This window comes from Rhinolophus hipposideros (genome assembly GCF_964194185.1).
Source record: "Rhinolophus hipposideros genome assembly, chromosome: 1".
In the NCBI taxonomy this organism is placed as follows: domain Eukaryota; kingdom Metazoa; phylum Chordata; class Mammalia; order Chiroptera; family Rhinolophidae; genus Rhinolophus; species Rhinolophus hipposideros.
Window position 1 is genome coordinate 11210306 of NC_138047.1, and position 26841 is coordinate 11237146.

At 41.3% G+C, this 26841-nt stretch overlaps 2 protein-coding genes across 6 annotated transcripts in view; one reads left to right on the forward strand and one right to left on the reverse strand.

The window, feature by feature from the left end:
* LOC308503023 (protein adenylyltransferase SelO-like) overlaps positions 1-6474 on the forward strand; it is a 41444-nt gene extending 34970 nt beyond the window's left edge. For all 5 annotated transcript variants that reach the window (XM_081061743.1, XM_081061742.1, XM_081061744.1 and 2 more), the window contains 2 exons: positions 1742-1821; positions 4733-6474. In XM_081061743.1, the coding sequence (XP_080917869.1) occupies positions 1742-1821; positions 4733-4855 (203 nt within the window). In that variant the 3' untranslated portion in view covers positions 4856-6474. The remainder of the gene's footprint in view (positions 1-1741; positions 1822-4732) is intronic.
* Positions 6475-7197: 723 nt separating this feature from the next.
* APBB1IP (amyloid beta precursor protein binding family B member 1 interacting protein) overlaps positions 7198-26841 on the reverse strand; it is a 106204-nt gene continuing 86560 nt past the window's right edge. The window contains exons 11-14 of the mRNA XM_081035075.1: positions 18555-18653; positions 17456-17570; positions 10829-10920; positions 7198-8033 (exon numbers count right to left, since the gene is read on the reverse strand). Of these exons, the coding sequence (XP_080891201.1) occupies positions 7539-8033; positions 10829-10920; positions 17456-17570; positions 18555-18653 (801 nt within the window). The 3' untranslated portion in view covers positions 7198-7538. The remainder of the gene's footprint in view (positions 8034-10828; positions 10921-17455; positions 17571-18554; positions 18654-26841) is intronic.

Below are 26841 nucleotides of genomic sequence, written 5' to 3' on the forward strand. Positions count from 1 at the left end.
TACTTCTGCTAGTAGCTGCAATTTCCAGTGTATTTTTTTAAAATTTCTTTTATTGGGGGACAGTGTGTTTCTCCAGGGCCCATCAGCTCCAAGTCGTCCTTCAGTCTAGTTGTGGAGGGCACAGCTCAGCTCCAAGTCCAGTCACCGTTTTCAATCTTAGTTGCAGGGGGCGCCCCCCACCATCCCATGTGGGAATTTAACCTGCAACCTTGTTCTTGGGATCTCACGCTCTAACCAACTGAGCCTTCCATCCACCCCTCTGCAGCTCAGCAGCAGCTCGTTGTCTTCAATCTAATTGTGGAGGGTGCAGCTCACCGGTCCATGTGGGAATCAAACCGGCAACCCTGTTGTTCAGAGCTCGCGTTCTAACCAGCTGAGCCATCTGGCTGCCCCTCCAATGTATTTTAACAGTATTTCATTGGCAGGTTTCTACAAAAATTTGTCAAATTTTTCAGACTTTGAATTGGATGACTCCACTGTCCCTGCCTAAACTGAGTGCTTCCACAATTTCCCTTACATGTTAGTTTCCTTTTTTGTTTAAAGATTGTATGTATTTTTTGTGTACATGGGTTTTTATTTTAAAGGAGTTCTGTGCGAATTCTTTAAATTTAAAAATGCAAACTTGTAGAAAGAATGAAAAAGATCACCCATATTCTCAAACACAATTACTGTTTACTTTTTGATGCATTTACTTCTAGTCTTTTCTGTGTGTACTGGTTAGGAGAAAATGTGGTAGTAATCATTATATGGTATACTTTCAGATCTTTTTCCTTTCATGAAAAATAAATTAAGCATTTTTTCTTGCTACTGAAAGTTAATATTTTTAATGGCTGCATAATACTTCTTTGAAAGGACATGTAATGTTTTACTTAACCTTTCCCCTATTACTAAGTATTTAAGTTGTTCCTAGTTTTCCTTAATGTAAATAATTCCTTTTTATGTTTAAATTTGTTTCCATAGACTACATTTTTAGAGAAGTAGAATTACTGAGTCACAGGGCACTTATATTTTTAGATTATCTCTCAGAGATTGTCAGATATTTAAAACCAAGTTGCAATACAATTTGTATGTTCCCTCCATTCAAGTAACTCAACAGAAAACTGCTGTTGAGAATTACAAAATGGTGATTTCTGGTGGCGTCTGGAATTTCTCTTATGCCACCCAGTTGAGAAACTATTTTGGAAAACTCTCAAAGATGTAGTTTCTGAATTTTTCTAAATGTGCCATTGTTATACTTTATATGAAAAAATGCAGTTACTATCAAAATATAAATTTACAGAGAGTTCTGCCTGCACTTCCCTTTCCTGTTTGCTCTTGGCTGCGTCAGTGGTAAGCAGTCCCCCTGAGTCAGATCTTAAGTCTGTGCTTGAAGATGTTGAAAGCAGCACCATCCCCCCACCTCCACTTAGACTGTGGGGCCTAATTCAGATGAATTCACTACTTTCTCCAGGCTTTATAAAATGCTTAACAAACTGAATGTAATCGGAAAGACAAATTAACGATGAAACGCTGAAAAGAAAAATAAAACGTAGTATTGCTCATAGTGCTCAAAACAGTTTTTTTCTGTACCATAAAGCAATAAATGCTGTACATTGTTTACAAACAATCAAAATTGACTGGTGCTGACCACTTCTTCTCATTTGAGCCTTCCAGAAAAGTTCTTAAAGTTACCTAATTTCATACAGCCTATGTCACTTTTGTAATTTATGCTTCCTATATATGCTTTTCCCTTTTATTTAAGCTGTTAATCCGAGATACGTGCTGAAGAACTGGATGGCAGAATCTGCAGTGCAAAAAGCAGAAAGGAATGATTTTTCAGAGGTAAGGTAGTTGATTTTTTCTGCATTTACTTTTATTAATTTTCAATGTGTCATATTTTAAGCACATTGATTTTGTTCGCAGACATGGTAAACTAGACCATTGCCCGCACCAGCTTCCCGGAATTCTCATTGCCTGAACTCTCTTATTTTGTGTATCATTTTGTCATATTTTCTAATTTATTCTTTAATATATTTAAATTTTTGAATATTAATTTTATATCTTATACCTACATTATTTGAACAGGTGATTCTGCTGTTTGTTGTTTATGTTTGGGAATTGTGGATTCATTCTCCAAAATCCAGTGAAGTCTGATTTGAGCGTGCATCTCTCCAGCGGGCACCGCTGCACGGGAAGCCTAGATCCACTTAAATTAACCCTGCCAGCAGTGCACATGAATGAACTAGGGACGAGTCTCACATAGAATGTTAGGCAAAATAAGCAAGTGGCGAAGGAATATATACTGTGTGTTACCACTTACAGTGTAAAACTTGCAAAAGCATATGTTACTTAGTGATACACACATGTATAATAAAAGTAGCAAAATGAATAAAGATGACAAATATAAACTTGGGACATAAAGCGATTACTTTACAGTCAGAAGGAAATTTGAGTCCGGAAAGGATACTGTTTCAACCATCTTGGAAGTATTTTATTCTGAAGCTGAATGGAAGATGGAGTTCATTATATTATTCTGGGTACCTTCTTCTGTGCCTCAAATATTTCTAGGTAATTGTTTAAAAATGCACTGCACGTAATACATTTTTTAGAAGAGGAATGGCACCGGCACTCGTGCTGTCACTCTTCTGTCCTACACCGGAGGAGGCATTATTGTGGATCAGCCCTCTTTCTCTCTAAAAATGGTCACAGCCTCAGAATCGTTCTAATCATGCATACTGTGTCCTCACTACCCCCTGATCAGAGTTGGCATGAGAGAGAAACTATTTTTGCTATTTCTAATTTGGAACTTGCATTAGCTTTTTACTTCAGTAGTTTATAGTTAGTCTGACAACTCTAGGTTCTCATTTAAGAAAATAAAGTATCATTAAATGGAAACTTTTTATGGTATTAAGGAAAAACAAAGAGAAGGGCAGTAATTCAGCATTTATCTTTAGGTAAATCAGTCTAAACTGAGGAAATTAAACATTGTTTAATAAGTTGTTTGGGTGGCTTGTTTCTTCTTTTCCCCCTCCCTTTTGTTCCTTTCTTACTTTTTTCCCCCTTCCTCAAAATTGTATTTGAGTAACGATGCAGTACCCACAGAGGTGGGGAGGTGTTTTCCTAGGTTCAAGTAAACATTCCTACTCACAAGACTGTCATAGGCTACTCTTTGCCCCGCTCGACCCAGAAGATAAAGGACAGAAACATGGCGTATGAACAGGGCAGCATCAGGTTCCGGGTTCGCAGGAGTTCTGGCTGCCATCCATGCCGGCAGGAAGGCAGGGCAGTGCAGCTCAGGTGTGAAGAGACGAGAGCCACACTGGGAAGATGCAGGGGCAGTCCTGGCTTTAAATCTTTACATTCCACAGAGACAGTATCTCTTGTAACAAGGCCGTAGGTGTAGTGTCTCATGTCCCCACAGGAGACCTGCCTTATACCAAGAGTCACCAGAGTCACCACACTAATGAAAGCCCTAAACTTTCTGTCAGGTATTTACAGTTCTTCCATTCCAGATGCTATCTGACGTAAGCAGTGTTGTGTGGTGATACGGTTGACATGCCACCTCATCAGGTTACCAGGGAACAGACCTAGAGAGTTAACTAAGGGTTACATTCCATTCAGGAAAGGAAAAAGATTTTGTTAAACCTTTCACACGAAACCTTTACACACACAGCTTGTATTTACCTCCTTGCTTCAAACTTTTCTTGAGAATCTACTCTATGTGAGGTGCTGTGGAAAAGTATAAAAATCGATTCAGGGAGCTTTTAAACTAGTAGGTGATATTAGATAGATATAAAACTGACTCCAATAAAAGGACATGTATAGAAAGTACCTGGGGAGAAGTCAAAAGGGGCTCTAAGAGCATTGATGCTGAGGCAATCTTCCTATTTAAAATATTATAGTAATATAGTACTCTACTTGATCTCTTGGCTATACTTTCTTCTTATAGATAATCATCCAACTTTTTCTATTAGAACAAGGCATTTCGTTAGTAATACCCAAGGAAGTGATAAAACCATTGGGAAAAAAATTTTTAATTGAGATATAATTGACATAAAACATTATATTAGTTTCAGGTGTATAACATAAATTCAATATTTGTATATATTATGAAATGATTACAGTAAGTCTAGTTAATATCTGTCACCATACAGTTATAAAAATTTTTTTTCTTGGGATGAGGATTTTTAAGCTCCGTTAGCAACATTCAAGTATGCAATACAGTATTATTAACTGTAGTCACCATGCTATACATTACATTCCCATGATGTATTTGTTTTATAACTGGATGAAAATACACATTGTTTCTTCCCAGAATTATTGTTGACAGTGGTGTGTTCTTTGATGCCTCAGTTTGTTCGCATGGGGCAAAACTGCAAATGAGGAAGCAGCATGAGTTGGAATACCTGCCCTTGATTTGGAAAGTTTGCAAATCATTGACATCGTTTTATTTTTGTAAATATTTTAGAAAATTATAATCCTCTTACTGCTGTAAAGGAATTTTAAATATTATCAGTCTTTGCGATGCTTTACATATTCCCTCTCCTGTTTTAGAACAAAACTCATACTTAAGGAACTTTGTGGAACAATGGAAATTTTAAGTAACAACTATTGTTGAAGATTTAATAACATGTAAAATGTTTAAACACTGTCAAACAAATTTAAAACTTACCTTGTCATTTGATAAATTTAGAAAATGAATAAGGGGTCTGAGGAAGAAAATCTATATTTATCTACTTAAATTGTTTACCAGGTCCATCTCCTCCAGCAAATTCTTCAGCATCCTTTCCAGAAGCATTCTGCAGCTGAGAAAGCAGGCTACTCCTCACCTACCCCTTCTTGGGCTGAAGGTCTCAGAGTTAGCTGCTCATCTTAATTTGAAGAAAATAAATTAAGGAATACTTCTATCCTTGAACTCAACATTGAATAATCAACTTGATAAATTCTTAATGACATCTACATTTTGATGGCAATCCTGAATTTCAAAATAATGATTATATATAAAAATATTTTTTAACCAAATAAACTGGGCCTGTTCTTTGGAACATCTTTGTGATCATTCTTGTTCTAGCTAATAACTTTAATGGGATCATAAAGCATTTTTGGTAAAACACATGAGTTATTCTCACTAACAAAAAAAATCTTATGATAATCTTTGAATGAATTTGTAAGTATTCATGTAATACATGTACCCAGCTCTTTGGGGCAATCAAATAAGTGTATAGTTTAATTGTGCTCCTAGAGGTTTTTTTGTCTATTATGCTAATTTTCAAACATTTACCAAACTGAAGAGAATAGTTTAATGAACCTCATTTACCATTCATCTGGCTTATTAATTATAAATACATGATCAATCTTGCTTCATTTATATCCCTTTACACTTCCCCATATTCCTACTTGTTGTTTTAATCGAGATATGATTTATATATCCCCAATTTTTAAAGAAATTTATATGTTTTTAAGAAATTACCAGACATTGTTTCATATAATTTACAAATATTTCTGTATGCCTCTCTAAACATTAATGACTTTAAACACTTACACACAGTACCATTATCACCTTAAGACAAATTAACAACTCCCTAATGCATTAATTCAAATAACCAGTTTTCAAATCTTTCCTATTGTTTTATAAGTTATGATCACCATAATTTATTATTTTTATAATTGGTTATTTGATTTGGGATCCAAATAAGAACTATACATTAAAATTAAATGATCAAATCTTTTAAGTCTCTTTCGATATCTTCGGGTACAGCCACCTACATCATTTTCTCCTTGCAAATTTTTGTGTTTTGTTTTGGTTGAAGAAACCAGATCGTTTATCCTAGAGTGTTTCCCAGTCTGCATTTAGCTGATTGCATCTCTGTAGTAATGTTTAACATGCTACTCTGCCCCCTGTATTTCTGTAAAGTCTGATTCAGATTCAGGTTCGATTTATTTGGCAGAAATACTTGCTATCAGGAGGCAAGTGCTGTGTACTTCTACCAGGAAGTACGTATTTGGTGGTCTCTGTGCTATCAGTGGCCATTGAGAATCATCATCTTGACCCATTGATTCCATAGGGTTGCAAAATGATGATAATCTAATCCAATCACTCATTTATTAGTACTCCTTCAATACAGGAAAACTTCCTTTCATTATTTGGATATCCTCAGATACAGAAAGGCAAAATGAAAAATTCTCAAGCAGGCTCCAAAGACAACCAATGGGCTTATTTGATTGTGTCAGGATCAGTATGAGCTATTGAATTTAAGCATATTTTGTATGTTTTATACGATTGCAGTGATTCCTTCTGCTGTACAAATTGTTCTGTATTTGGCCAGTGAGGTTTTATTCATAATGGCTCCTTTGGACATGATCCTAGAAGTTTTTGATACCTTTCTTGTTTCTGGTGTGATAAGGTGTTCCAGGTTCATCGTGTGTATTTCTTGCCTTAACCCTGGAGTCAGTCACTAGCAAAGTGAAAAAAAAAAAAGTATAATTGATGTGCTGAAAAAGGAGAGAAAAATAGAGTCATATAAAATACTTAAAACCACAAAAGGCAGAAAAAGAGTGGAAGACAAAAATAGGAACAAAGAGCAACTCATACAAAACAGTAGCAAATATGATAGACATTAATCCAGCTATATCAGTAGTCACCTTAAACACCAATGGTCTAAACACACCAATTAAAAGAAAAATTATCAGTGGATCAAAAAAATTTTTTTATAGTTTTTCCCCTGTGAAAGAAAGGTACGGTGTGAGTGGATTTGGGAGATGCAGCTGCTGTCCAGCTCTGTGGGACCGAGGGTGAGCACACCTTCAGGCCTGATGCCTTCTGTAAGTTAGGAATATGTTCGAAGTGACACAATTTGGGTCTTCTTTGAAGCCCATGACAACCACATCTCTTCCTTTCCCCTCCCCAGCACCCTGCTCCTATTCTCTGAGGGCTCTTGATTCACAGCGATGGGTCCCAGTACCTCTTTTGTCACCTTCAGGCTACAAGCGATTTGACAAGGAATGACCAGGCCAACGAGGTTCTCTTTTAGAGAATTTTCCTCTTTTGAATTTTCTGAAAATTCTGAAGGTCATGGAGCTGAAGATGGAAAATATATGAAAGAGCAACAAGACTTTAGAAGGTGTAGGATTTTGAAAGCTATTTTCAAAAGGTCAAGTATATTATAAAATAGTGTCGATACTGCATTAGATGTATACACATATTTCTAGAATGCCATCTTCAGGAAAAAAATTTAAATTTTTATTAGTTACTTTTGAACATTATAAAGTAAATGAACATAAATGAACAAAATGAACATTTTGGTTAATTTCGAAGGTAAGATAAATTCCATTGCAGTGGAAATACATGGGAAAGATGTACATTTAAGCAGATATCATAAATTTGGTGAATGGTTATGAATGTACTTAAGCAATAGTAAGACGTATTACATCATTTCTCACATGAACACTTCGGAATTTTATCTAAAATGACCAAGATACTACGAAAATAAAGTAGCAAAAAACGTACTCGAGTTTATAAATGATTATACCTATCACACAAAGGTATTTGTATGTTTCCCTTAGGACATGTTGCCTCTTTTCTTTTGCAAAGCTTTCATGAGATCTGACATGAAATCCTGCTCCTCGCCCCCTCCGGCTCTGGGCGGACCCGGGTTCTCTTGCCTCTTTGGAGGAATGGGAGGCCTTTTGGCGGCAATGGGGGCCAGCCTCGCGGACTCGGGGGCGGGTGGGGGCGGGGGCGGAGGCGGTAATGGCCCCGCATCCTCCGCAAACGAGGGCGGAGGGGGAGGCACGAAGTCTGGGGGCGCTTCTTTTAAAAAGGGGGGTGGTGGGGGAAGCTCGTCGTCCTCTAGAGGTGGAGGGGGCGGGGGCGGCGGCAGCAAGTCGTCGGGGGGAGCCGGGAGGCCCGGGCCTTTGGCTTTGGGGGTTATCACTGGGCTGCCGCTGCTGTCTGAGCACCGTCGCAGGGGAGGGGGCGGTGGCAGTCTGGACTTCGGAGAGGGATGGGCCCTGGGTGCTCCTGGGTCGTGGTTACCAAGGGCTGGCTTCTGGTCCTTCAAAGCAACAACAGCAGCGTTATCCTGGACACACAGCCGCCGCGGAGAGGGCTCGTGCGATCGCCCTGATTTAGCAGCGCCCGCCCCCCCCCCCCCCCCCCGCCCCCCAGCCCCCCAGCCTCCCAGCCCCCCAGCCCCCGAGACTGTGAGGTTGTTCATGGGCTCATCTGTGCTCTGGGATGGCTGACTGACTCCAAAAGGCCTTTCACGTTATTACTCGGGGGACGCTCATCTATCCTGTTTTCTGTAAATGGGAAAACCTCGCCTTGTTCAAGAAGCTGTCTATTAGTTTGATAGGAATTGCGTTGAATATGTATATTGCCTTAGGCAGTATGGACATTTTAACTATATTAATTCTTCCTATCCATGAACATGGAATGTGTTTCCATCTATTTATGTTTTCTTTCATTTCTTTCTTCAGTGTCGTATAATTTTCTGAGTACAGATCTTTTACATCTTTGGTTAGATTTATTCCCAGATATTTTATAGTCTTTGGAGCAATTGTAAATGGAATTGTTTTTTAATTTCTACTTCTGATATTTTATCATTGGTGTATACAAAGTATTACCTTGTCTCGTACACCTGAAACTAATAAAAAAAATAAAAATAAAAATAAAAAAAAAGGAGCTGTCTATTATATTTAGATTATACATGTGTAAGAACCGCTGCGGTCTTGAAGAGCTTTAGTGGTATAGAGTTTGGCTAGTTGAGAGGCTGCCGAAAGAACTCAAAATGGAAGCAAACTGCCTCTCCTGGGATTCCCACTTAGGTCTTGGTTCCCGAGAAAAATCCCCAGGGTCCCAGGCATATGCAGCCATCCTATGTCTTGGTCTGAGTCTAGCTGGTTGTGAAGCTCAGTTGCACCATTATTTTGCCCCTGTACCAACCCTCAGTGGCAGACAGGTGTTCAACGGGCATCCCCAAACCTTCCCCAAATCTCCAATGTCCGACTTTGATTAGCACCATGAAGATGGAAGGGAAAAGGAAAGCCAGAATAGTTCTCTCTGGGCTACAGGTAACCTCTGCAAACCCCAGCACGAAGGATACGTGTCCTGGTAAAGACCTGTCGCTGAGAACACAGGCGCCTTTTCCCTGAGGGCTTCCAGGGAGAAGCCAATCATAGCTCAGCTCCCTCTGACACAGCTTCGGGGGAGGTGGGGGGTGCGGCAGGAATGTACACACCTGGTCTGTAGTCTTAGATTGACCTTTTCCTAACTGTGTGAAAGCCAGCTGGCTAATCACAATCCCTATGATTAGCTATGTCTCTCGGAGATCAAATGAGATAAACATGTGAGTGGTTCCGAAGAGGAAAACACACGATGCCGGCTATTGGTGGGAACCAGAACACCAAACTTGGCCCAAGGCTAACTGAGCCCCAGCTCTCTGCCAACAGGAGCATAGGTAATATTAAATTATATTTATATACTGCAACTTCCCCAGGAATTCCAGGCAGCTGAATCGAATCCCTCTGTTTTAGTGATAATCATTGCAATTTACATTTTATCAGGCTTTCGTTTTCTTTCTTTCTTTGCTTAATAACCTCTTACCACTGAAGATTCCATTTAGAAGTGTTTTTCCCCAACAAAGTGTCTTATAAAGGAGTTTCTATTTTATTTAGTTTATTTGCTTAACATGATAAACCAACTGGTGATGTATTTTTAAAATTTTTCTGAACTGGCAGTTTGGGAATTGGTGTTCACGCCCAGTGATTTCTATACTGGGATCCTTTTTGTTGCTTTCAGCACTTCAAAATGTTTCTCTTCAGTTGGCATCATAGAAACCATGAAAATAATCACACTGAAAGCACACTGCATGATGAGATTGTCAGATCTGAAAAACTAACAAAAATATTAGAGAAACACAACTTTTAACAATCTACAGTGGTTTTCAAAAAGTTCAATAAATGTAATATTTAGTTGTTTCCACCACTGGCTGATAGACAAAAATGAAAGGGGGAGATGAAGTGCAAAATTAGTAAAGGTACAATTATTTAAGGTTTATTTGAATCACATGTGGGAAATATTCAGGGGAACTTGTATAGTCAACTGAGATATTACCAATTGGACTAGTAACTAAATTACAACTTTAGCTGCAATTTTTAGGGAGATTTAAGTGAATTTATCTAATCTGTACTGATAAAAAAGTTATGGATGATGTTATACCAAGTTTGGCTATTATTTTATTATTATTTTTTAAATCTATTAATGGAAACTTTTTATTAATAGGTTTTCATTGGCTATTATTTTTAAATGTGTTTTCTTCTCCATGTACCCTGAGGATGTATGTAGAATATTAACAGAAAAATATAAAACACACATTTTATAGAGGAACCTTTTTAGTAGTTTTCTAATCTGGTTTTGGGGCCCAGTTAGCATTTATATAGGGCTTATGACTAACTGGTTGCTCTAATTTATTTAGGGAAAAAAAATAAGTAAAAATCCCCAGGGCTTAAAGCTCAGCTGCCACTTTCAGGGTGACTAAAAACCAAGAAAATCACTTCAGTCTAAATAAATGTAACTAAATTCAAAATGGTTACCCATCCTCAGCATTAAAATTTTTTTTTTTACATTTTCCCAAAGTCGTGTGATAATAGTTTTAACTCTCCATTCTAGCCTATGTAATTTTAAGATAAAAAAAAAAAAATAAAGCAATTATCTAAATGAAGTTACAGTGACTTAGTTGTTGGAGTTACATTTTCTCTTTTTAAAAGAGCAGTTATTACAGCACTGCTAATGGTATGGGCTTCCAGGTGACAGTTTGATAGAACTATGTTGGTTATTCTCTGGTCTTACCTTGGTTGTGTCAACTTGTCTCTGGGCTTCTTCGAAAACAGCACTCACAGAGTGTGCAGCCTGAGGAATCTGACCATTGGCTTGGGTGGTGCCTGAGAGGGAGGGAGGAAGAGAGACAAGAAGAGTGGGCAAGGCCTTTTAACATTCTTGAAAGTTCGTCTGAACATATAAAGTGGTTTATATCTCCAAAGCAAAAGAAAGGGACTCGGCACGTACGGATTAACTGGGGGCCTTATGAAATCTCTGAGGCCCTACTGATTTTGTGCCATGAGTTCAGGTGAAGAATTTTAAAGAACTGAATTTTAAAATGGTGTCATTTCAAGAAGGTCTGTTGCTAAGATATTATCACACTCACCGTGTATGCATATGTGTGTATATGACTGAAACAAATGAACTTCAACTTCTATTTGAAAGTGGTTTCACTTCCTTCTAAGCTTACCTTCACTTCCTTCCAGGCTAGTTACTAACAGTAGCTCTTTAGAGCTTAAAATCCAACACAGCAGGTGGTCATGGCAATACATTCTAAAGCATAAGCTGAAAGAAAGTTTAAATTGAGCATTTTGTTTCTCTTTGGATGCTCACTGAAGCATTTTATGAATAACCAGGGATGGCTCCCAGTATGGTTTATTTTTAAAATCTCAGTATGTTTGTTCCCTGTAGGGATAGTATCAGTGACAGAACTTAAGAATTTTTGATAAATAAAACTCTACAGCAGCACGAACATGGGCTAATTTACTATCTACTAAGGGATATTCCATCATTTGCAAGATCCCTCCTTTTTATCAATGGAAATCTCATCTGACTGCTGCAATGGTATTCTTCAAAAATTGGTTTTAAGTGATTCATTTAGGAGAAATGGAACTAACATTTATTGAGCACTTAATATTGAGGATATTAAAATACTTCATTTTATTTCATCCTCAGAGGGACCCGACAAGGTATTAATTCATTTTTTCACTAATTGTTCCAAACACCTTTGCATTCTTCCAGGCATTGCGCTCAGTGCTGGGGAGATCACCATACGCTACACGGAAGTGGTCCCTGACCTCATGATTTCCATCAGGGTCTAGAGGAGGGAACAGATACTAAACTAATCATCACACATTATCAATTATGATCAGCCTACAAAGACAATTCATTTGAGACCTGAGGATAGGTAGGAATTAGCCACATGAAGGAGAGAACATCACAAACGGGTCCCTGAGAAAGGATGGTGCTGATGCTTTGAAGAACTTTCAGAAAATAAATGACCTGTGTGGCAGCAACAGGAAGGCAGGAGACGTAGGCAAGCTCATACTCTGCTCAATGGCTTCAGCTGTGTATATCACAGACACCTCAAACTCTATTATGCAGCTTTCTTGGCCTTGCTACTGATTTTGGACTTTATCTGAGAGCAGTGGGAAGCTTCTGAAGGGCTTTAGGTAGGGGAGAAACAGATTTACATTTTAAAAGGTGACTCATGTGGACAGAGGCCTGCATGCAGGGAGCTGGGTGGCAGCACCAGCTCAGGAGTAAGAGGCCAAGTGAAAGATCATGGTGGCTTGGATTTAATGGCAGTGGAGATGAACAGGCTAGACCAGATCTGACCAATATTTAGAAGGTAGAATCAACAGGATTTCGGAGTGATTAGATTTGGGGGTGAGTGAGCTTTTCTTGCATGTTTTCTCCAGGAGCAATTGGGCAGATGATGGTATAATTTACGGAAACAGAGAACAACAATGGAGGAGCACGTTTGGAGGGTAAGATGTGAGTTCAGTTTTACTGATGTTGAGTTTGAGGTGTCTGTGATATACCCAGCTGAAGCCACTGAGCAGAGTTGGATACATGGGTTTTGAGGTCAACAGAGAAGCCTGGATTGGACTTGTATATCGATAGGTGGTCAGCACATAGAGGGGACTGGGAGTGAATTAGCTCATTTACAGAGATTGTGCAAAATGAGAAAAGGATTAGGCTTGACTGGGCCTTGGGTAATTTCACAGTGAAGTAGAAGAAGAAGAGTTAGGAGACGAGATTAGAAAAGAGTGGCCAGGGAAGGTGGGATGGGGTGGGGTGGGGTGGGGGACCTGGGGTGTGTGATATCTTGAAAGCCAATAAAGGACATTGTTTCAAGGAGGAGTGGTCAATTGTATTAATGTTACTGAAAGGTCAGAGAAGAAGAGGGGTTTGCAGTAGTACCATTTAGCAACATGGAAGCCACAGGTGAGATCCCCAGGAGAGAAAGGTAGGAGTGGAATAAAGCATGAGTCTGGTCTTTGTCCTGGGTTCCCAACACAGAACTTCTAAAACCCTTGGTATTTATTTCCCAAGTGATGTGAGTGTCTTTGTGATTCACGGGCCCCCAGGATCACAGCTGAGGTTATGCTAAGGACATGGCTCAGGTTGGGGGCTGGTTACCAGCGGGACCCTAACCTCCAGGGAGAAGTGGGGTGCTGAATTCAGTCATGTGGCCAGTGATTCAATCAGTCATGCCTATGAATGAAATCCCAGTAAAAACCCTGGACAGTAAACTCGATGGAGCTCCCTGGTTGTGAACACATTGCAGTACTGGAGGGTGTCACACCCTAATTCCACAGGGCGAGGACACGGAAGCTCTGCATCCGGGACTCTCCTGGATCTCACCCTCTGTGTCTCTTCATTCGGCTGGTCCTGATTTATATCTTTTATAATAAAGGTGCAGTCCTAAGAATAGCACTTTCCTGAGTTCTATTAGTCATTCTGGCAAAACTGTTGAACCTGAGAGGGTCATGGGAACCTCCTATTTGTAGCCAATAGGTCAGAAATGTGGGTGGCCTGGAGATCCCTGAAGTGTGGCTGACATCTGAAGAAAGGGCAGCCTTGTTGGGGACTGTGTCCCTTGCCTGTAGAGTCTGGTGCATCTGAGTTTTGCCGCAGTACACCAGTTGGTGTCAGAATAGACGAGAGCGTGCATGGAAGCATTGGACCTTGTTAGGAGGTAACATAATGGATGCAGGCTAGGATGAGCTCAGAGGCAGGTAAGTTGTTGGGTTTGGTGGTAGGAAGTTGAAGAAGTTCCCCTTTGATGGTTCCATTTTCTCTGCTGAGGGTAAAGGAGTTGGAGGTTGGGAAGTCTGAGGAGAGTGAAGAACATCTGAAATAATTAGGGAAACTAGGAGAGTGTGTTGACGGCAACAGGTTTTCTCAATATTATTGATATTTGGGACCGAAAAATTCTCTGTGTGTGGGCTGTCCTGTGCAGTGTCAGAGAGGCAGCCTCCAGAGGATCTACCCATTGGGTGACAACAGCACCTCCCAAGGTGTGACAACCAGAAGTGTTTTCAGACATTGCAAATGTTCTCTGGGGGGGTCAGAGTCACCCTTGGTTGAGAACCACTAGTCTAGAGAAACAGTAAGATCGATAGGCAGTATTAGGGGCCCATTTGTGGTTGAGGTCCACAGACTTGTGGTGGAATCAATATGTCTATTGTGTGTAGAGCCTTCTAGGAGGAAAGGCTGTTTCAAACCCTCTCCCCTTCCTAGAGAAGCCTTGCTCCTGCCATCTTCTCCTTTTCCCTCCCTCCAGGTTTACTAGCTTAACAGTGGGCAGTGTCACTGTGGATGAATGGCAGGCCCAGCCATTTTATTCTCTTCCTTTCTTCTGTTATCCTGTGCTCCTCCCTCGCTCCCTTCTTCTTTTCCTCTTTTTCTTTAAATCACTGGTATTTCAGTTGCCTCTGGCTGGGGCTGGTGTTAATACTGAGACTGAGGGAAGAGAGATGTCCATTTCAGGCTTAAACCACATGCTCTAGCTTATTCTACCAGAAAGCCTTGAATCAGGAGTCATGGACACTAGCCCCGCTAATCTTTCCCATCGTTCCTTGTATGTATATCTCTTTCTCTTGGGAGCTCCCCAGGAGGGATGCCTATGGCTGGATATGGGATCTGTGGGTGTCCTATCATAATGGCATCTCACAGATCCCCAAGTCCCCAGTGACCTCGGACATATATACAGAATTAGTAGACCCAAGGCCCTGGCAGGGAAAGTGTTCTGTTTCCACTCCAAGTGGAACTTGGGTGCAGTTCAAAAGTGGATTGCAATTCAATTCAAACACTAACCACCCAGAGTTGGCATAAGACTCCACAGGATTAAAGGCTCAACCTCCATACGACTGCCTTCATTTCAGATGCCAGCCACCCAAACTTCTGACCAGCCCTGTACAAGTTCAGGGGTTCCCATGACCCGATTAGTTCAGTGATTCACTAAAATGACTCACAAAACTCAGGAAAGCACTATACTCACAATTACGGTTCTATTATAAAGGACACACACAGGGCAAGACCTAGGAGGGCCCTGGATGTGGAGCTTCCATGCCTTCTCCCTGTGAAGTCAGGGCATGTCACCCACCTGGCACATCGATTTGCTCACCAATCAGGAAGCTCCCTCAAGTCTCAGTGTCTAGAGTTTTCTCTGGGGCTTCATAACATCTATACCACTGATGAAATCACTGGCCATGTGACCAAATTCAATCTCTAGTCCACTTCCCCTCCCTGGAGGTCAGACAGCTGAAGGTTCCAATCCTGTAACCATGTGCTTGGTGTTTTTGGTGACTAGCCCCCATCCTAAAGCTACCTAGTGGCACACAGGAAATGCCATGGGCTGTTGGAGCTGTGTCAGAAACTGAGGCCCAAGAGCAGCTATTTTCTTTACTGAACCACAGGATGGGTTTTGTGATCTGAACGACCTGAATGCCGAAGTCAAATCTCCAGAGAGCCTAACTGGGTGTGGCTCTTCCTAGCTGCTAAACAGAACACTTCCTGACAGATACATCTAGTGTCAGCCTACGACACCTGTCTAGGTGGAAATATGATTGTCTGTGCAAAACACTACTTGCTTAATTCTAGGAAACAGCTGATATCCTCAAGGTATCTCAAGTGTTCTCAAACAGTTCAGCTCATAATTCAATCAGCTTGATAAGAGGTAGGGTGATGCTTGTGAAAAATAACTAGAAAACTTACAAGACTTAGCAAGAAATAGAACTATTTGCTAAAGCCAGTGATCCTACTTTCTGAGAAAAACACTCAAAAGGAAAAAAGTCTGGCTGGTCTGGAAAGGAAAGGGATCGGAGTTCCCCCACATCAAAGAACTAGGAACCTAGGGCTCACTCTCAATGAGTGAAACTTGAGGCTGCAGTATCTGCCCCAGAAAGAGCCCAGGGGTCTTTACCGGAAATGGGGCCTATACACCTGAGAAAGGTGCCTCAGAGGGATTGAGGATGCCTCTCCTACAGAGTGACACCATCTTGGGGAGGGGAAACATGACAGTCCAGGAACTTCAAGTGTTGTTTCACCCAAGCCGAGGATTTCTTTTAGGGTCATTGAAACCCAGCTCCCAATCAGTCTCAGCAACCTTTTGTGCATTAACTCAACAAATATTTACCATGTGCCTGGCTCGTACATCCTGGGAACACAATGTAGAACAAGCAGAAATGATCTTTGTCCTCTCAAGACTTAGAGTCTAGTGGAGAACATGGGCAACAAATAATGAATACATAAAATCATAACAAGTTGCGATGAGTGCTCTGTAGAAAACAACTCGGCACAAACACCTCCAGGAAACCTATCGTTCACAGAGCAGCCGGAATGGACACAGCTAATGAAACCATTTTCCAGGGTTGGGTCAAACCTACGTCAGTGCATTCACCCTTTCAAGCTGCTTTTACCCGTTGAAGCAGCAAAGAACACATATACCGTGTTTCCCCGAAAATTAGACCTAGCCAGACAATCAGCTCTAATGCATCTTTTAGAGCAAAAATTAATATAAGATCCAGTCTTATTTTACTATAATATAAGGCCGGGTTTTATATAAGACCAGGTCTTATATTAACTTTTGCTCCAAAAGATGCATTAGAGCTGATGGTCCAGCTAGGTCTGATTTTCGGGGAAACACGGTAGTAGCCTTTGATCTGACCATCCTTTAACAGTGGAAAACAATGATCAGAGCTCTTTTGCCATAAGTGGTTCCAGTTCTTTCAACCATTATTTATCATAAAGATACATGTGTTTGAATTATAGCTCAGTCACTGAGAAGATACTAGATACTATCTTCTCCCAGCTTCAGTGTCATCAGCTGTGGTGTGCAGATAATCTTTAGTTTGCAGGGCTGTTGTAAGAAACAGAAACAGTATATGTAACGCTGCATGAAGTCCCCACTCCATCGCTCAACGTCCTGTCCTCCCAGAAACATAAACAAGTAGCTGTTATGCTGCCGTTAAACTGTGATGTCCAGAGGTGGGTACGAGGCTCCAGCCATGATGTCAGGCAGAACATCAGGGAATGACCTTGTCCTTGGGCAGTCTGCTGGGGACGAAAGGAACCGTGGACAAATACAACATTTATACTCTTATGAGACACAGCTCCCTACCAGTTTACCCCAAACGGTGATCACCATCTTATCCACAAGCATATCATGAAAAAAAGTTTGAAGCGTTCCTGAAAGTCACTTATAAAGAAACAGATATAGGTGTGTGTATGTGTAGTTCTCTGACCATCAGAAGGGAAATGTATATCTGTAGTGCCTACAAAGTTCTGCTTTTATCAAATGTGTCGGATAAGTTTGAACACAAGCTCTGAGCTTTGAACAGGTGTCAGAATTTCTGCTCTGTGCGGTACCTGTCGAAGGTGGAGGCGGTGCAGCTGCACTGACAGTGCCCAGGTTTGTCCACCGAGACGCCAGCCCGGCCCTTGCCACTGCCCGCTGATAGTTATCATAGAGAGTCTTTCCATACTAGGGAGGAAGCACAAAAGAAGAGAGACGTTCATCTATTTGTCTCAAATATTCTGCACCCAGTTGCAATATACATATTGAGGGAAAAATACGTGTTTCATAAGTACTCTTTTTACTCCTTTCCTGAGGTTATTTTTATTTTTATTTATTATTATTATTATTATTATTATTTTTTAGTACAGTTGACCCTTGAACAACACTGGTTTGAACTGGATGCATCCATTTATATACATTATTTTCCAATAAATTCTGTAAACATTTTCTCTTATTATTTTCTTAATACCATTTTCTTTAGCTTTATTGTAAGAATACAGTATATAATACATATAACGTATGACATATGTGTTAATTGACTGGTTATGTTATTGGTAATTTCAGTCATTCAGTTATTGGTAATTTCAGGCTATTAGTAGTTAAGTTTTTGGGGAGTCAAAATTTATACTTGGATTTTTCAACTGCATGGGGAGAGGGGGAGTCCGCACTCCCCGACTACCGCATTGTTCAAGGGTCAGCTGTATTAGTATTTCAACAAAAAATTCACAAATTGTTTTTTCATGTGTTCAGTAATTTTCCGGATTAGCACAGTCAGTTAATACTTTTACCTAGACATGAGCCACACAATTCTGATCACATATATCTTAAATAATGCTACACCTTGTGTATGTAATCACACCTCACCTCATGTTTCTTAATTACACACTACACCTGCAATGTTCTGCAGGAGTAAACAAAGATCTGAAAAGTCTCATGTGAAAGTAAACCCTTGATTCTCAGGTCATTGGAGAGGTCCACGTTTCTATCCCTCTTACCTGTTTAAAAAACCCAACGGGCAAATAAATAATGTTGGCAGCATTGACCCACTAATGGTATTGAACCATTAAGAACGAGTCAGCTGTTTCACAGGGGCACAAAGACTGGAGCCAGGTTAGGAAGCCAACTGGTAAATTCAAGATGGTGGGGGAGGGAATCCACATGCTCTCTCACCTTGGCAATCCTTATTCCCGTGACCCACTGGTTTAGAGTTCTTGCGTCATCACAGCAGAGATACTTGATATACTGGGACTCCTTCTGAATTTGGGGATGCTAGAAAAAGTCATTTCAAAGATCGTTTATAAACTCTTCATTCATTAGTGCCTTTCAAAAAAATTTAAACTCTAACAATGTATGTGATTTCCAGAGATTGTGGCAAAAATTACTGGGAGCAAGTTTAGGTTTAAGAAGAGGGTACTTTTAAAAAGGATTTTAAAAAAATTAAAAAAAATAAAAATAAAAAGGGTTTAAGAACTCTGGGGCATGATTTATCCTAACCACCTCTTACTATTTATCAACAATAATGTTCATTTCTGCTTTTTTAACTTTTGAAAGCTTTCCCATCTATCATGTCTCTATTCCACAAGAAATCTGAGTCATTTCTCCGTTTATCAAATAAGGGAACTTACCTGATGTAATTCTTTTTTTCTTTTAATTAAAATTTATTGGGTGTGGCAGTGGTTAGTAAAGTTACATAGGTTTCAGGTGTGTACAATTCTGTAACACATCATCTATATATCACATTGTGTGCTCACCACCCAGAATCAGTTCTTCCATCACCATATATTTGATGTAATTCTTATGTCACAGAAATAGTAATGTTTCTGTGACTCCCAGTGAATCCTGGGGTAATTTCTGCTACCAGGAACTAGCCTTTCTTAACTGTCATCTTCTACCCAAATGGGCCATTTCTGCCAGTGGCTTGATGGATTGCAGAAGGAATATTTCTGTCTATTCTCAAGTGGCAATGACTTTGGGTGCTGCCCCAGGGGTCACACATGCCTTCCGAGAGCTCACAGTCAAAGAGAACAGTGCTACGGGCAGGCACGAAGGGAGACAGACACAGCTCATCCTGCACGCCTCTTTCATAATCCTCATCGCCTTTGTAATTTCTGCTTTGCGTTTCTGTATCAGGTAGACCTTGCGCTCCATCAGGGTGGGAACCATACTTGTCATTCACTGCTGAAGACCCCAGTGCCTAGCACATGGCCTGGCCTAGGCTGGGTATTACGGTCCAGAGGTGGAAATAAGTGTTGAAGGAAATCAACAAATGCAAGATTTCCTGCTCAGCCAGAAGTCTTGTGGCCATAAGGTGAGGGGCAGGCAACCAAACCTAGATTCTAAGAGGTGCACCATGTGAATTTTCATGGGTCAATATATAATGTTCAATAGAAAAATAATTACCAACATAACCATTGTGTGTGTGTGTGTGTGTGTGTGTGTGTGCTACTACCTCTTTTTTCACCTTTCTCCATTTCTCAGAGGAGTTTGTTAATCCTTCTAGGATAAGCATAAATTCCTAGTGGTACCAAAGGTGAAATGGAATGCCAAGAGAAGGAAGCCATCTTCAGTGGGCGGGAAAGGAGTAAAGCTGTTCACTTCCTTTCTTAGGGTATTGCATAGACCGCTCCACTTCCCTTTTGCTCTCAGCCTAATCACCAACCTTCAAGGAAATGGCTATTTTCAAATTTGGTCTGAGCCAAGGGCATTGTACCTTGAAATTCAGTTTGAATCTGAGAGGCAGCATCTGGACTAGTCACTCACCTTGCTGGTCTGTCTAATGACCCAGCCAGCAAGAGCAAGTGGTTTTGCTGAGTGTGCCCAGAAAGGATAACAAGATCCATACAGACGCTGAGAGCTTGATGAGAGGTTAGTCATTTTGGGTTTTACAAGTGGGAAAACCAAGGCTCAGAGAAGTTACTATATATTTTACCTCATGGTCCACTAGAACCTTGGAATCTTGTCCCAACCCCTAGAATTTATGCATTTATATTAAGCCAAAATTCCAGACTCTAAAGATACCTCAGAAAAACTAAGAAATTATAAAGAATTCCTCCTTTTGGCCTTTTGAGTCAATTGAGGAAAGTATACCCTTATACTTTTATCTTTATTTAGACTGTTCCCTTTATTGAGGCCATTCAGCCCTCAGAATTTGTGTCAGCATCACTTGAAAAACGGCCAATTCCTATTAACTTAGGTACCACAGGTTCCCCTCTTTCCAAAGGGTGACAGCGCCACATTAGGCTTCTGAATATTGCCTGTAGTTTTCCACTGTGACGGGCAGATGGCAGCAAACACTTCTGAGTGGTTGCTGCATATTTCCTTGATAACGGGGTTCAATGCTTCCTCATTAATTCTGAAAGTTAGATTTTATTTTTTTCAGATGTTACCTCAATAATCATCCTCTTTAGAGTCCCTTAAAGTTAAAACTATCATCTCAAATAATGTGACTCAATAGCCAGAAATGATTTGTTACATTAATTAACTCAAAGTTAACTCAAATGAAAAATACACTAAGCTGAGGATTTATTTCCTATATGAAATGTGACATTCTCAAATTCCCATAATAGTCCCTCACAAAGCCAAAACAGCGTCCTTGCCTTTTAACACCAGACACACAGCTCCCTAAGCTACAATAACATTCTTGTTCTGACTGTCATGAAAGATGGACAAATGTGGGTCTCTTCAGCAATTTCATGTTTATAATCGTTCTTAGAAAGCAGTTATTTTTTTGATTTGTTTTGTTTTTTGGTGCATGTCATGTGAGACCCAGGAACAGACTCTAACTCCCATTGTGCTTGCGATGAAATGCACAAAGCAACTGTGTGGAGGTGTCCTCTTAAACAGCACAATACACAATTTCTGTTTATCCAAATAGAGTAAAATGCAGTCATTCTCTTCAAAATATTGCTTCTGAGTATAAAAAAGAGGCAAGAACTCTTGAACTTGAGTTCTAACAATGGCTCCTCCTATGGTGAGGCAGATATACAAACCTTGGTTCATTTTTTTTTTTTACAACACTAGAGGGGCAAGGCTCAGTGATTTCCTTAACAGCCCATGAGAACTACAAACATATACAGTAGAATTAAGCATCATTTGACCTCAAAAGGTCTTTTGCAACCCTCAGACTTTATGGTTCTAAGATGAGCTACTTGGTGAGCTGCCAAAGCTGAGGCTCCTTTCCGGCTCCCTTATTAATGCAGAAACCCTCGGGGCTCCCAGGACATCATATCACAGCCCCTGTGCTGTTCTCCAGTCACATCTTGGGACCTCGCCAAGGAGTTTGCTGCCCAACTGAGCCTTTGGTGAAAAATAATTTGCACAGTGGTTTAAGGAAAAATGCTGGTTCAGCACCACTGGCCAGACGCTTCCGCAATTGGTTTGATGGTTCCTGACCATAAAAAGAGAAGCTCTCATAGGACATGCAGCACAGCACACAAAGATCAGGGCAGTTGCAGAATGTCACTGTTAGAAGGGAACTTACAGATCCCCTAAACTTACAAATGAGGAAACTGAATGTTAAGACATTTGTCTAAGCCAAAGAGATTGGCAGAACCATAACTGGAACCAAAGCCCCACACATTCAACAAACACTTCTGGGTGCTAAGAAATATACCAATCCCTAGTAAAGAAAGATGAGTAAGATAGGCTCACACCATAATTAGAAAGATGACTAGAGATGTTGATGGTGGGGGAGAAACAAATATATGATTACTCTATGATGTGGTAAATTTCACATTAAAAGTTTGAACACAGGCGCCAAGAAAGGCTTTTTGGAAGAAGTGATAGGATGTTGTGATAACATTCGAGGAACATCTAGAAATTCTGTGTGGCTAAGGCCTGGGAGCCGTGGAAAGAACAGACAGAAAATAAAAGGAAGAGTTCTAGAGCCTGTGTCAAACTAGCATCTGGACTTGTCCTCTCGGCAGTGTGCCCATCAGACTTTTTAAAACAGCAGAAACTGGTGGCTGTATGAAAGGTGGGCCTGGAGGAAGGAGGAAGGACAAAGAAAAGGCGGGAAGAGAGATCTCTCTGATGGAAAATCAGAAGAAATTGATGATGGATTTGACGAGAAAGGGAAGAGAAGATGATTTCTCTATTCCTGGCTTGGAAAAGTAGGTGGGTATTATGGTTTAAATTGTGTTCCCTCCAAAGTTGAAGTCTGAACTCCTGGTACCTTTGAATGTGAAATAGGATCTTTGTAGATGTGACCAAGTTAAGATGAGGTCATACTTGATGAGGGTGGGCCTTAGTTCAATGTGATTGGTGTCTCCTAAGAAGAGAAGAAACACAGGCACATGGAGAGAAGGCGAGGTGATGATCGAGGCAGGGATTAGTGTAATGAAATACCAAGGATTGCTGGAAATTGCCAGAAGCTAAGAGAGGCATGGAACAGATTCTCTCTCAGAGCGCTCCAAAAGGAACCAACCCTGCTGGCACGTTGCTTTTGAACTTCTGGCTTCCTGAACTGTGGGAGAATACACTTCTGTTGTTTAAAGTCACCCAGTTTGTGGGACTGTGTTATGGCAGCACCAAAAACTAATACAGTGGGTGATACACCATCCATCTTGAGAGGGACTGCAGAAAGATGGAGTTTGTGAGGGTGGACAGAGGGGTGAAATCACCATCTGACAGGTTATGATTACAAGGCCAGGACTCAAATCCCAGTCTTTGTGACGGCATCACCCTCCCCCTCCCCCTCCCTCCCCCCACCACCGCTGCCATGGACTGTCACAATCAATAAGCTCATATTGAATAAGAACCTTGTGGCCTGCACTCAGTCAGTGCCTGTCCATGGAATCACGCCCCCTTTTAACATGCTTCTTCGTATCCTGAATTCCTTTCGCAATGTATGTATATATTTGCAATGTATTGAATTCTGTGAATCTGCACGTCCTAATGAGATATCTGAATATTAAGATTTTTTTCTTCCAGGGGACAGAAAGGGAAATTAGTGACCAAAATGTTCATGAACAAATTAAGTTCTCCAAACAGTGACAGAGCCTTTTACTCAGCAAATTAATGAAAATTCCCACTATTTTTGGGAGGAACCGACCAGCATGTTCAAGGGCAAAATGAGCAGGGTGATTACGCATGAAAAAATGGGCTTGAGGGAAGAACCGATCACTATCCTGAGGGGAACAAAAAATGCATGCTCTGCTAGGGTTGCTCCTGACTCCTGTTGGTTCTTACATCCATCAGGCCCGTTGGCTTCTCCACCTCTGAGCCTTCTCCCCCACTGGGGAGGCCCCAAACTCTCTCCTGTGACCCAGGCCTTGGATATGAGGGTTTTAGAAGTTCTAGCCCAGCGCTCTGAATCCTAGCATGCCATTCTCAGGGCAGTCCCGGATAATCTGTGTCCCACTCCGATCATTCAACTCAAGCTACAATTTTAGGACCTAGTCCCCAACGTCTGAGTCAGCACCAGAAATCACGTCCCTGACCTGCTCACTGTGTCTAAATCTGCATCCTGGGAATCTCTACGTCTGAGACCTTGTCTTTCTCTTGTCAGACATCCCTGCTCTGGCCTCTGGCCCTGGCCCTGGGTTTTGGGCCCTTGTTCCTTTTCATAACTTTCATCCTATTTGCCCACTCTGAAGGGTATTTCATCACCAGCTAAGCCCTGACTGTTGGATGTTTAGCGTTAGTATACTTTCTAATACTCTGAGTGCAAAACTTGACTGTGCTTAGGAAAAAACAAAGATTCCTGGGCCACATCCTTAAACATTTTGAGTCAGTGGGTCCTGAACCTGTATTTCTAACAAGCCTCCCCTGACTCTGAGTCAGCCGGTTTACTGGCCAGCATTTCAGAACCTCTCTCCGAAACCTTCTCTCTACTTAAGAGATGCGGGCGACGCTTCAGAGGTGAGGTGCCCTGGAATGCCCATACAGAAACGAGGGCCTCCGTTTTGGTACTTTCTCAGGGTCTCATGATTCCAAACAAGGGCCACAGGGTTGGATAGGAACACAATGAAGACAAGGTTCAGGTATGGCTGGCAGCCTGCGTGGCCGAGAGGATATTTTGTGTCCTAGTAAACTGTCTGAGAGAGTGGCCTCTGAGCCACCTCCCAGCTTTTCATCCTGGCTCAGGTTCCACATCTAGGAAGAGCTATGGCTCTCACCTCATAAGATCGATAGAAGGATTAAATGAGTTAATATATGTAAAGTGTGCAAAACATCACTTTCTAGATGCTATATAAGCGTTTGCCATTATTCTCATTACCCTTTCTGTGCCAGGAGCAGAGAAGGAGTCGCGGGAACCTGAAGTAGGCAGGACGTTCTCCTCATCTAGCTCTTCCTTCTGGCCCAACAGGCCCCACCTCAGGGCCTCTGCACTTGCTGTTCTTGTTCCCAGAAGTCCCTTCCCCCAAGTAATTCTTGTTCCCTCACTTCACTCACATCTTTTGCTCAAGGTCCCTCCCTCAGAGAGCCTTTCCCTGGCCACCCCACCCATAGCAGCCCTGGTCATCGTCCTGGTACATCTGTCCCCTACCCTGTTCATATTTATCCACGGCTTCGTTACTTCATGACATCACATTACGTATATTTTTTTGTGTATTGACATTTCCCTTGCACGGCATGTAAAAACTCCATGAGGACAGGGATTATTGTATGGTCGGCTCACTTCTGTATTCCCAGCTTTTGGGACAGTGCCTAGCAGAGAGCTGGCATTCAATAAATATTGAAGGCAGGAAAGGAGGGAGGGAGGGGAATTAGAAAAAGGCACCCAGCTCTTCCTTCCTCCAGTCCCTTCCAGGCCATTATCCTGGGGCTGTTCTGTTTAGGGCATGTTTTTCAAAAGCAGCACTGTTGCCATCCGTCGACAGATAAGCCTTTGTGATGGGGTTTGCCCTGTGCATTGTAGGATATTTAGCGATGTCCCTGGCCTCTACCCCCTAGATGAAAATAATAACAGCCCCTCACCCCAAGTCATGACAAACGGATATGTCTCTAGATATTGCTAACAGTCCCTCCTCTGGGGGCTAAATGCTCCTGGCTGAAAAACCACTGGGGGAGCGTCAGGCGATTGAGCTAGTAGTAGAATGGTTATTATTATTATTTGTAATGAAACTAGATGCTCAGTAACGACAAAAAGAGGGCTATGTCTAAATGAAAACTACACATTATCCTGAGTCCTCAGTGAAGCCAATCATTTCAGCCAATTGTTATTTGATAACTACAATAATAAGTAATAGTAAATGTGCACAGAGGGGTCATTTGGAATTCAAAATGATAAATAAGATTGAGACCAATTATTGCCTTTGACTACGAAAAAAACCCAAAAACGCACCATAGACCTAAACCCAGGGCACTGTAAGCATATAAAAAGACCCTCGGTATATCATATATAACAACCCATTTACTGAGCTGAATGATAGGAGATTCTGATTAAAAAACACCCAAAAAACAAAGTAACAATTCTGTATATATAAATGATTTCTCAGTGACTTTTGAGGGCTCTGGAAACCTTTCTCACGTGCCTTTTGTTCTTCATTAAGAAAGGTAACATTCTGAGAAAATGATAGACATATAGAAAAGATGAGTGGTTGCCAGGGGTAAGGACGGGGTGGGGACAGGAGGGCAGGGGGTGTAGCTCTGCAGGAGCCACGTGAGGGATCCTGGTGGTGAGGTAATGTCCTGAATCGCTGCTGTATTAATGTTAACATCCCGATTATGACGTGGTACTACAGTTTTGTAGACGTCACCGTTGGAGGACACTGGGGAAATGGCACAGGAGACCTCACTGTGTTACTTCTTACAACTGCCTGTGCTTTACCATTCCAAAAATATAAAAAGGTTAATTAAAGAAGAAAAATCATCTCCTTAGAACTGCTATATTTTTAAAAGACAAATGGGAGCAATAGAGGGGAGTGGGCAGGCTGCCTGTGCTCGGTCAGGATGCAGGGAATGTGCGGGTCTAGGGAATAGCCAACTCCTGAAGTAACGTGTGTGTGACAATAGCACACTAGTGTGGGCGCCTCTGAAATGACAATGTGGCCCTTGACAAAGACTGTGTCCGTTACAAACGTAAATATAACTGTTGTCCCTCGTTTGTGAAAATGATGCAACCTACAGCGTGCACTTTGGACCACTTCCTCAGGAGAGTGACGGCTTTGCGAGCAGCACACGCATGCACACAGGGAGTCCAGTGGCATACATTTCTAGGAACACGTTGACGGGGTTCTTCCTGGGGGGAGGTGACTGACCTACAAAGGAACCTCGCCAGGAACATGGTCTCGTTAACACCTGCTCCACAGACTTCCATCCCAGATGGTAAACGAGGAAGCCTGACTCTGAGAAAGGACAAATTCTGCACACAGCCTTGCGCCGTGTCTAATGGGATCATATCATCCACGCTCTCTGGTATGAAATGGACGTGAAGGGCTGTGAAGGGAAAGGAATTTATGGCATTTGAGGCAATGACCTGGCCAGAACAGCTGCATAAATTCCTCGAAGTCAT